This window comes from Sebastes umbrosus, chromosome 16, assembly GCF_015220745.1.
Source record: "Sebastes umbrosus isolate fSebUmb1 chromosome 16, fSebUmb1.pri, whole genome shotgun sequence".
Lineage (NCBI taxonomy): Eukaryota > Metazoa > Chordata > Actinopteri > Perciformes > Sebastidae > Sebastes > Sebastes umbrosus.
Window position 1 is genome coordinate 4,875,486 of NC_051284.1, and position 12,176 is coordinate 4,887,661.

Here is a 12,176-nt window from a genome sequence, read left to right on the forward strand (position 1 = left end):
AGAGAGCTGTCAGATGGAGAACAATGGTCGATATGTGTACTGTACGAATGAGCATTCATCTAAAGAGAAAGGAGGGTAGATAAACATTGTGCGTATTCAAGCTGTTGACGCGGGCATAAAAACATATAGTGTTTATATATACTATGACCATAGTGAAAAAATGAAATTATTTAAATCTCCACAAAATAATTAAAACCGTTTTACTTTATAAAACAGGGGTCTGCAACTCGCGGCTACGGAGCCACATGCGTCTCTTTAGCCCCTCTCCAGTGGCTCCCTGTGGATTTAAAAAGAAATTTGTGGAAATGAATAACTGTTTTTTTGTTTACATTTTCAATTCTATTTATCATTGTTGTAGGTCTATGGTACGACGGAACGACGGAGTATTAGGGCCACATTGAGTCGTAGTATTATGAGAATAAAGTCATGATAATATAAAGCAGTAATTTGACGTGTTATTTTCTTTTTTTCCCGTAAAGTTATGACTTTATTCTCGTAATATTACGACTTTTTTTCTCATAAACTTCTGACTTTATTCTCGTATTATTATGACTTTATTCTGGAAATCTCAGATTTTTTTCCCTCAATGTTACCCTAATACTCCGTAGTACATTTGCACTTTGGCCCTCACTGCATTAGACTTATATAGTCTATACTTAGACTATAAACTGTGTTACCTTCATCACAATGCTCAAACGTTTTGCGGCTCCAGACAGATTTTTTTTTGCCTAAAATGGTTCTTTTGATAGTAAAGGTTGCTGACCCCTGTTATAAAACATATACAAACTGGGAACTTTTGATTTTGACTTATAAAAAACATAGGACATGTCCTCCTCTGTACTCGTCTTTGATTACTCCTACCGTTTACCATAGCTCTGTTCCAGCCACTGCTGCACGTCCTTCAGATTGTAAAAAAAAGGCCCCTTACCACCCAGATAGGCAATCTTTCTCTGTTGTACTATACACACCCGTTCATTGGACACACCGTAAGCTACATTGGCATTGTTGTCCATGCAGTCTGCCACCAGCTGGCACTGCGGTGGCAGGGAAAATTGCTCAATGAGTTTGCGTGCTGCTCCTAACCTCTCCTCCAGGCTCTGGTGTTTCCGCACGTCGAAAGAGCAAGAGCCCATAGGAGGGGCCACCCAGCCGTCGGACGGGTGAGCCTCGTCAATGTACACTAACAGGAAATCAGCTACGTCACTGAAGTCCTCCACCAACTGCCGGAAAGCTGGCAGGTGGCTGATGAAAGGGGGTCAGGTGGCTGAGCCAAAGTTGACCACCAGAGGGCGGTCTGATGACTCAAAATCCAGAAGGTGGCACTCATCTCCAGTTCCGATCAAGGCACCGGGTGTAGTCATGTTACTGAGACTGCTGCTCCTTCGAGGGCCATCAGGCACCTTCACCACTTTGGAGTTGGGTGCCTCGAAGCCAAGTTTAACCTGAGGAGATAAAAAATGGGGATACATGTTTACTTACACAGTGCACACATCCCAGAGCTCTGTTTCACAAAGCGGGAGGGGTGAACACTCAGAGTTAGTTAACGCTGAGATGAGGGAAACTTTTCAGTTCCAGAAAGAGAGCTAATTTAAACTCTGGGTCAGTTACCATGGTAACTGTCTCTGTGAACCTAACCTGCTCACTGGCAGGTTTTCTTTTTTGCCAAACCCTGAGTTTCTCTCCGTCTCCTCCCTCTCACAGAGCCAGACATGCTGCTTCATTTCCTCATTCATTCAGTCCATATCAAAGCATTAAGTGTTAAAGCTTTACTGTATGTCAGATATTAGGAAGGACTATCTAAATTTACTGCTTTTATGCGCTGTTAGTCATTCAAAACAAGTGAACATTTCACCTCAGTATAAAACCTCTACATGGTCTTTCATTTTTATAACGTTGTGACTGAGACAGCTGGTAGTTTGTTGTATGTGTAATCTCAGTTTAAATAGTAAAAATCGGTATGAACCTCAGACACGTAGGATCAATGAATAATTATCTGTCACTCATAATGTGATTTTGCACTGATGGAACATAATAATATTGTAGATTATATGTTAATATTTCTGAGTGAGCAGGATCATGGTGCATCTACAGAATGGAGTTAGAATATTAACACTAACACAATAGATTCAGCTAATTCAAAACGTCATTGTTTGTATCTCACTTGGTAATGGACCGCTACAAATACACAGCACAACAAAATAAGAGAAGTTTATCTGCTGTGGATACGACGCAGCAGTGGGGCTCACCACCTTGGAATGATGCCTGCAAACTCTAAAGTGGGAATAACGGGTTTTTTCTCTGTTTCTTCCTATTCTACTGACGTTGCCTGACTGACTGCAGCATTAAGGCACGGTCACACGTGCAAAATTAACATCCGTCTCCCGTTCACCCCCATTCTGTGCGAGCAAAGGTTGTGAAAAAACAAATTTGCATTCGGGTGGAGTTCAACTTTGGTGAACTTGAAGTTTGAAAATTGCCTCATCAGGTGCTCGCCTGCATTCGTGCACGTGTGAATGTGCCTTCTTTAGGCTGGGACTTAGACGAGGTCACCAAACTCCATGAACTTATTAGAATCATCAAGGTTTTTAAGTAGTTCTGCCCGAACAGGTGCAATCAAATGAGACAGATTCAGCACAGGCTCTGCATCAGACACAGCCCTAAATGGAGGTCTAATCAGGAACACCTGATGTGTCACTGAGAAATCAATAATCCCCACAGACTTGTCTGTAATTCTTGTTAAAAGTGAGTGCCAACTTTGATTAATCAAAGAAAGTTGCAAATTTGGGAAATGCCGACCTACTTCCACTGAGACTAATCAAACATTGATGACACTAAACCAGGGGTTTGCAACCTGCGGCTCTTTAGCCCCTCTCCAGTGGCTCCCTGTGGAGTTTTAAACAAGGAAATGAATAACTGTTTTTTGTTTACATTTTAATTTTTATTTATCATTGTTGTAGGTCTATGGTACGACGGTATGACAGAGAATTAAAAAAATCTGAGATTTCAAGAATAAAGTCAGAGGTTTACAAGAAAAAAGTCGTAATATTATGAAAATAAAGTCAAAGGTTTACGAGAAAAAAAGTCGTAATATTACGCTAATAAAGTCAAAGGTTTACGAGAAAAAAGTCGTAATATTATGAAAATAAAGTCATAGGTTTACGAGAAAAAATCGTAATATTATGAAAATAAAGTCAAAGGTTTACGAGAAAAAAGTCGGAATATTATGAAAATAAAGTCAAAGGTTTACGAGAAAAAAAGTCGTAATATTACGCTAATAAAGTCAAAGGTTTACGAGAAAAAAGTTGTAATATTATGAGAATAAAGTCATAATATTATAAAGTAGTAATTTTACGTGTTATTTTCTTTTTTTCTCGTAAAGTTATGACTTTATTCTCGTAATATTAAGAATTTTTTCACGTCACGTTATGACTTTATTCTCGTAACATTACGACTTTTTTTCTCGTAAAGTTATGACTTTATTCTCGTTATATTACAATTTTTTCCTCGTTACGTTATGACTTTATTCTCGTTATATTATGACTTTTTTCTCGTAAAGTTGCGACTTTATTCTTGTTACATTACGACTTTTTTTCTCGTAAAGTTATGACTTTTTTCTCATAACATTACAACTTTTTCTCTTAATATTATGACTTTATTCTCGTTATATTAAGACTTTTTTCTCGTAATATTATGACTTTATCCTCGTAATATTAAGACTTCTTTTTTTGTAAAGTTATGACTTTATTCTCGTTATTTTACGACTTTTTTCACGTTAAGTTATGACTTTATTCTCGTAATATTAAGACTTTTTTTTCTCGTTAAGTTATGACTTTATTCTCTTAATATTATGAATTTTTTCACTTTATTCTCGTAACATTACGACTTTTTTCTTGTAATATTATAACTTTATTCTCGTTACATTACGACTTTTTTCTCATAAAGTTATGACTTTATTCTCGTAACATTACGACTTTTTTTCTCGTAAAGTTATGACTTTATTCTCGTACAGACAGATTTTTTTTTTTTTTTTTTGCCTAAAATGTCTCTTTTGATAGTAGAGGTTGCTGACCCCTGCCATAGATGAACAAGACAAAGGTTCTGTAGGCTACTTTACCCTAGAAGTCAGCACACTGAGAACTCTGCATAACTATTCAATTCAATTTTTCTATGAGCCCTATTCATACTCGTTCAGTTGTCTGACAGCAGAGACAGAAAAATATGGAAATGAGAATAAAGTGGTGAATTCGGCTGCACTTAAACCAGACAAGACGTCATCCTACTGCTGAACATATACATGCACTAACTAATACTGCGCCGTGAACTAACAGGTGGGGACTGACATGTAAAGTTGAAACTTTGTGCAGTTGTTTAGAGTTCAGTGCATTGATGATGACAATGACATTAACATTGTTATCCCCCCCCATTACCTGAACACCCGGGTGCATATGTACCTGTTTGTATGCGTCCAGGAGGAAGCTGTTCCAGATGGAGCGCAGCCCGGCCGAGGTGAGCATGCGGGTCCACTGTCCGGACCCGGACCCGGAGGACCCGGACCCGGAGGACCCGGACCCGGAGGACCCGGACCCGGAGGACCCGGACCCGGAGCTGCTGAGCAGCGACACTACGCGCTTCACCAGCACCACAGAGTCGTACAGAGCCATGAACAGACAGTTGGAGAAGAAACCAGGTAGTATCTGGAGTGTCACGAGCAGATCCTCACTCGCCATTCCCATGTTTGTTCTTTCTGCAGTTTTTCTAAATGGAGCGCTCACAGGCTGTAGAACTATTCCAGACTGGCCGTCATTACGCGCAGCGCAGCGCTGTAGCGGAGCTCTCTGTCCTGTCTGCTCCTCTCATAGTGTCGGCTCTGCCCCTTGGACTGCTCCACACTCGGTGCAGAGAATGAGGGAGGTGGACCAGATGGATCTGGCAGAGCGGTCTGGTGTGTTCAAGCGGAGTGAGCTCAACGCGAGGCGGCTGGAGCTCGAGCACTCTTCCTAAAAGCACCAACATTTTACTATGAGACAGATGAACTTCAAGCCTCACGGCTTATCTTTGTAGGAGGACTGTGACGTCATGATGTGGTGGATACCCTGTCGCCCTCTCTCTCTCCTCTCCTCCCTCAGGACTGTGCACAGTGTGGCTGAACGCAGCTGTAGGTCCGCCTTTTCTTTTTCTTCTTCTTCTTTTGTGTGTGGCATTTGTAATTTTACTGACCCTGTCAAAAAAATCATACGAATACCTTTACCATGCTACTTTTTTTTTTAATTCTTGTGGATTATGTTTTTGCCATCATAATAAATATACGTTGTTTTAAAGGGAATAAAAAGAAATTGATATATAAATATATCATATCTTCATGCCTTAGAGGGACTGTTTGTAAGAATCAGAAATTGCTTGTTAACAGCGACACCTGTGGCCGTTAAGTCAACGAAAGTCAGAAGACGGGCTTCACTAGATATAACTTTGCGGTTTTGGTGCTTCCGTGTAGTTTGTGTTGGAGTCTGAGTCTGAACAGCGTAGCCACACGTGAGCGCGCATAGGACACCGACCCTCAATGATTTATATGTGTAAGAAGTTACAAACAGTCCCTTTAAATAACAAAATGTTACCTACACCTATCTGCAAAACATCAACAACATTTTTTGTCTTCTTAAAATACAAAACAAAAGAAATGTATAACGCAATGGGCACGTTTAAGAAACCTAAAGCTCTTGGTTACATGTAGGATTAGACAAAGATTGTGTTCATGGTTAAATATCGAAAAAGTCACAGAATGTGTTCACTTTTTTCAGTATTTAACAAAAGACCTTAAAGGGTAACTTTTGTAGACTACCTGGACCCGATCTTACCATGTTTTTGTGTCTTATGGGGACAATAATTTCTGAAACTAGTCCAGTATTGATGGGGAGTGCTGCAGACGGCAGCTGCTCACAGGCTCCAATGGAATCTAATTGGGGCAAGCTGGTACCGTCATCTACGTCCACCAACAGTGCTGCTTTTTGCCATGACAGACTCTGATTGTTATTATAAGTGTCTGATATTATGGAAAGAGTATCGCTCAAGGAGAAGTGTCGTTATGAAATCTGACGAGGTGACGTGTTGCTGGAAGACAACGGTGGAAAAGTGGAACACATCCACGTTGGAAATGTGAGAGTTTATTGTGTTGGAGTACAGAAAGCATAGCTTAGTGTTAACTAAAAGATTTTCAATATCATAGCTGAATATTTAGATGATTTCATTCACAATGTGGATGAGCTCTTTGAATTTGATGGCCGCCTGTATTTATTTGAGCCAGAGTATACAGACGTTCAGATTTCACAACGACACTTGGACACAATAACAAACAGAGCGGATCAAGTGGAAGGTAAAGAAGAGTTTTTATTTCTCTGTAGGCTTCTTTTCCATCATGTTCTCACACACTTCTAATAACAATCTGAGCCTGTCGGCGGCAACAACAAGAACTGTTAGTGGATGTATCGCTACATTGACGCTGCTCACTGCTTACAGCGCTCTCCCTCAATACTGGACCAATTTCAATCATCATTGTCCCTGTTAGTCACTAAGACACAAAAACATGGAAAAATGGGGTCCAGGTTGAAAAATTGAGAAGTTACCGTTTAACCACAGCCTTTTAGTAGATAGTTTGCCATCTGCCCTCATCATATACTCGCTGGTTTTCCCTGTTACTCTGAAGGCTTTTTGAAAGAGGTTGCGACATGATCTTGAGCTATAGCGTATAACACATGCACAGTGTAACTGGTGCTGCAGTCGTGCGTTGCTATAGGCTCAATTTCAGCGATTGCAAACCAGATTTTACGCAGGACACCTCCTCTTTTCACCCTCCTTGGGTCCCCTGCCAGATTGTCTTTGTCCATCCCCATGTGTACATCGGCTACACGTCTTCCTAGTGTTAACTGTTTTGTATTTGGACCCTTTGCTTCATCTGCTGGCTTTAGGACCTCAGCTCACTCCTTGCCGGTATTATTTTGCTTTTTGGACTGATCACCTGTGAATAACATCCTCCTTCTGAGTAAAAGACATTTTTCTAACTTACCTGGTGTCCTGGTGGGTATGTATAAGAATATAGAATGAACATTTCTTCAGCATGTTGTGGGATTATCATTTCCCAGTTTTTGTCTCGAATGTTGCATCAGTATCTCCAAATAAAATCCAGTGATGTTACTCCTTTTCATGTTGTATAACAGTCTGCTTATTTAATATTTAAAACAAAATATTTCACAGCAGACACCTGATTATTTATATCTCTTATCCTGGTTACTGACTGTAAAGGAGTGAAGATAAACTCCTTTTGCTCTCCACCATTAGATACTTGTTTAATCCATTCCATTAGTTATTTGCCCCAAGCTGACTCAATTCCATAAAAATGCTCCCGAGGAGTATTTGACTATGGGTAGTGCTGGAAAGCAATGTTCGATGGGTGGGTCATTATGTTGTTTGCACAGTATGGCGTGCTCTATCATCATGTGCACAAGGATGCGTGCGTCAAGCGTGGGCGTGCTTTTATAAACATTCATGCTTATCAGCATCTGGAAGTGGTTATGTGCTGTGCTGAATGTATGTGCCGCTAATAGATGAAACTTGACTTGTTGACATGTTTGTTTTCTTCTATTAACTTTAATTATAGCGTTTTCTCAAAACAATAGTCTTTCTTTTTTTTCTGTATTACGTGTCGAGGTCTGTTTCTCATTAAAATACTGTTTACCGTATAGCGCTGCCCTTTGTGGTTTTGGGTTAGGGCTTAATTTAGGTGTGTCAGGGATCACAGAGAGGACTGGTTGAGGTTATAGAGCTAAGACTGAGTTCAGGTTAAGGTAAGGAGAAACAGACTTCAACACAACGCCAGAGCGAGAGAGAGAGTTCATTCTTCATGTCCATACTGGCCTTGAACTGAACCCTCCCTTGTGCAACTGCGCTGTAAGATTGTAGATAACTTATTCTGGAAGTTCTGGCACATTCTCATTCCCAGGGCGTCAAAATACCTTTAAAAAAGTGCAAACTGTATTAGCTTTGTCATGCAAGTGCAGGCGCATACATCAAATTTGACCTCTGCATTCAACCCATCCTTAGGAGCAGTGTGCTGCTGTGAAACACCCGGGGAGTAACTTGGGGTTCAGCGTCTTGCTCAAGGAAACTTTGACATGCAGAGAGTAGGAGCCGGGGATTGAACCGCTAACCTTGTGGTGAAAGGATGACCACTTTACCCACGGAGCTACAGCTGCCCCGCTTTGTGATAGAGACACACAAGGTACCCTTTAGTGAGACCAGGCTTTCAAGGATATACAATGTAAACCCATCCGTGTCAATATTAAATGCTCAGAGAAAGTGGTTGGGAGTGACATAGTTTAAAGAGCAAAAAAAAAATGGATGGGGTTATGGATGGATCCAACAAACACAGGGCTTTCATCCAGGAGACTGTGTGAACCAAACAACATGTTATTTAAAGTTTCACTTTCACTTTACAAACATTGTCATTTTAAGCCAAACCATGATGTTTTTTTTCCTAAACCTAACTAAGTGGTGTTGTTGCCTGAACCTAAGCAAGTGTTTTCGTTTGAATTCACAACGTTGAAGGTGCTAAATACAAGATTGAGAGCATTTCTATTGCCTCTGCACGGCTCTCAAGATGGCGATGGCTGAGCCAGCGGTTCACAGCTAACAGTGCTAACACTGCTAACAGTGAAAACAAAGGCAACAGAGCTAACAGTGTTTATCAGAGTGGGGAACTGGAGGGTGGGTGCTACGGTTCCGCAACGACATCAGCTGTAACCGTATGAGAGCACTGAAAGGCACGCGCGGCCGGCAAGGCTATGTCAACAAAGCACGGAGGAGCTCTGATTACAACAAACACAGAGGGAGAGAGACTTCATTCTCTGCTCAGGTTAATGTATTCTCATACAAAGGTTTGTATGATATCTTTCTAAAAAGTTAATCCTCCTTTTTCTTTAATTTTCCTACAATTTTCTTTGTCAAAATCTTGCAATCTAACTTGACCCTATCAGATGATTTGTTTTACACAACCATCCGAGAAGCCGTCATTGGAAACTGCTTGGAAAAGGTCAGGCACTTTCAAAAAATACTTGGCAGGTATTGGCAAACTTTAATTAAAGCATTATCAATTTTATCAGCTAGTGAGCCTGTTTCAAATCCAAATACATATCATGTAAAATGGAGCCAGGAGGTTGACATATTTCTTATAATATTTGACCGGGATCGTCCAGACTTTTCCGTTTTCATGAACAGAATAGTAGTTCTAATCCCTTCTCCTTCTATAGGAGCATCCAGCTTTTGTTTTTGCTCGAACAAGGCGGACGCCTCCGACCTTGGGGTTGGAGCCATTTTTTCCCAGCGGGCCAGCCGTGAGTAGTAGTCCCTCCCTTGGCTGCTGATTGGTCACCTGTTGCCCAACGCTCCTGTCTAATTGGTTGACTGTATGTCTGTCAACCGAGCGCTACACAGGTGCAGGTGATCAGCTTCATCAAAACGATAGTCAAGCAGAAGTAAAAACATAAAAACTCAAAACTATGCAGAAAAAGAATATAAAATTATTCACCATAAAACAAAGCAAATATAAATATAGGAAAGTAAAATCAATACTTCTGCTGTGCGACACTATTATTACTGATATTTCTATATCACTCTATTATATCCACCGCTACTGATTGTTATTAGTCCTATTGTATTGCTACTTATAGCTGTTGTGTCTCTCTCAGGATATTGTACGTACTATTCAAAGCACGAGGGCTGCACTTACTAGAGTATCCACACAGCCAAGTGGACAGAGTTTTAGTGTTGGTGTGTAGGAAAGTCCCTAGAGCCCACTGTGTGTCCTCTGCCTCACACTGTTTTCATTCCTTCAACCTCTGGTGGACAGGAATTTGGCTTTCAGCACTGTTAAATATGATGTTGCTGCTGTTTCATCCTGTCATGAGGGCTGCAGTGACAGGTCTGTTCAATCATCCTCTGATGAAACATTTTGTGAGAGGCAAACGGAGGCACAGACCGCTATCACAGGCTGTCACAGACCGCTGTCACAGACCGCTGTCACAGACCGTTGTCACAGACCGTTGTCACGCTTCTTGGTGCGCTGATTAATGCCCATTCAAACCTCTGGATCAGGTTCCACTCAAGTTGCTGTCAGTCAAAACGGTTTTGCTTTTGGCTCTGACATATATATATATAGATATATACAATCTATATACAGTATATATACAGTATATATATCTCTCTCAGGTATCCATGGATCGAGGTTACACCTGGATCGGGGTTGCATCTGCCGCCGCGTCTGCTGCAAGCTTGACACCCACTGCTACCATCATTATTATCAGCCTTTTTATTATTATTAGTAGTAGTTATATTTCTATTATTATTATCACTCTTTTACATCCACTTTTTGTTATTAGTCCTATTTGTATTAGTTCTTACTGATGCTGTGCTATTAATGTGGTTGCTGTGCATCTCTCCCCCTCTCTCTCTACCTCTCTCTCTCTCTCCCACCCCTTCCCTCTCTCTCTTTCTCTCTCTCTCTCTCAAAACCCAACCGGTCGCGGCAGATGGTCGCCCACCCAGAGCCTGGTTCTGCTCAAGGTTTCTACCCGCTAAACGGGGAGTTTTTCCTGGCTACAGCGCATAACAATGCAATGCTCTTGCGGGATCTCTTGGTCGGTCTCTAAGCTATAGAGTACGGTCTAGACCTGCTCTATATAAAAAGCGTCTCAAAATAACTTCTGTTATGATTTGACGCTATATAAAGAATAAATGGAATTGAATATATGAGTTATTGATCTATCTGCTCTTTCTGTGGCTCCCTCATGTCTCAGGATCCAAGGAGATGGCAGTTTGGCTATTTGTGGCCTAACCCAGCACTTACGCCGATAACCATCACTAACTCCTTCAGATCGAGAGTGATAACTTTGGATGGGTTCTTTTCTCCTCCACACAGATCTGAGTAGGAAGCCACGTCTCATCTCCTCTGTCCTGTGGGGGCCCTGTCCTGCTATGTTATGCACATGGCTGCCATACATCGTTCCCAGCGCCTGTTTGTGCATTACAGGGAACAATCTCGGGGGCTTCCTCTGTCTGCACAGCACCTGTCACACTAGCTGTCTAACAGGTGTATCTCTCCTCTGCCGTGGATCTCCTAGAGAGCATCAGAACACACTCCACCAGAGGGATTGCATCGGCTTTGCACAGAGGAATGACAGTGGAAGACATTTTCACTGCAGCATAATGATCTTCATGCGTTTCTATCTGCGTGATGTCTCCCGTTTCTGCATGACTCACTCTGTACTGAATGTTTTGTCTCTTCCTCCTGCCTGCCACCATGGCTCAGGTGATGCACCAGTACGCATGGCTGGTTTGGGACATTTATTATACCTCTTGCAGTGGGTGTGTTTGTTTGGACTCAGTGAGGCATGGACTACAGGTAAATCCTGCTCCACCCTTAACCCAATAGCGATAGCTTTAGAGGACAGAGCCTATATGAAATGGAACGTTAGTTACGTACTGTAACGCAGATTCTATGAGTACATTCACAGCTCTCAAAGATCTGGGCCTCACTGGCTCCTTAAATAGCTGAAGAAATAGCTGTTGATTCTGGAAGCCAATTGTCCGGTCTTAACTCAATTTATACCTAAGGTGAGACCGAGGTGAGGCCCACGCACAGGTGGGCGTTGATTAAAGTTATTTCAATGCTGCACATGAGATAAACCCCAACAGCGATAGCCCTAGAGGGCCGCGCCTATACTCATAGAATCTGGAGTTACAGTACGTAACTAACGTCCTCTCATTCGATTCCACGTTTCTCCTTAGCCAACAATAGCACCTTCTCTCGAACCAATGAGGGTAGGAAGCGCATTATTATGGTCCTGGGTGGCTCATTTGGGTTAGGCATATAGGGGCGAGAGAATGATGGGCGCGTTTGATTTTAAATTTGTTGCCAGTAAGACCAAGTCCTGGAGAGAGAATCCTCTCCAAACACTGAATCACTTTGCCCTTTTGTCTCCTCCTCGCCAACTTTCCGTCCTACCATTCTGACATTATTATTATTTCGACTTTGGTTTTTGAGGTCCTCCACATGTGCCCACAGTGTTTCCAATCTCTTGTCGCACTTCTCCATGCCTTTCTCCATCCGAGCATTGACGTCCTCCATGTCC

At 41.7% G+C, this 12,176-nt stretch overlaps 1 protein-coding gene across 2 annotated transcripts; it reads right to left on the reverse strand.

Moving 5' to 3' along the window:
• Nucleotides 1–717: 717 nt before the first annotated feature.
• On the reverse strand, nucleotides 718–5,133 carry dio2 (iodothyronine deiodinase 2). Of its 2 annotated transcripts, XM_037796366.1 has the most exons (3): nucleotides 4,600–5,132; nucleotides 4,452–4,554; nucleotides 718–1,442 (listed from the first exon to the last, which is right to left on the reverse strand). In XM_037796366.1, exons 1-3 carry the CDS (start codon nucleotides 4,731–4,733, stop codon nucleotides 858–860), a joined length of 822 nt encoding a protein of 273 aa, XP_037652294.1. In that variant the 5' UTR covers nucleotides 4,734–5,132; the 3' UTR covers nucleotides 718–857. The 2 variants fall into 2 exon arrangements, with proteins under 2 accessions (XP_037652294.1, XP_037652293.1); XM_037796365.1 differs by having other exon boundaries at nucleotides 4,452–5,133.
• Between the last annotated feature and the right edge of the window lie 7,043 nt (nucleotides 5,134–12,176).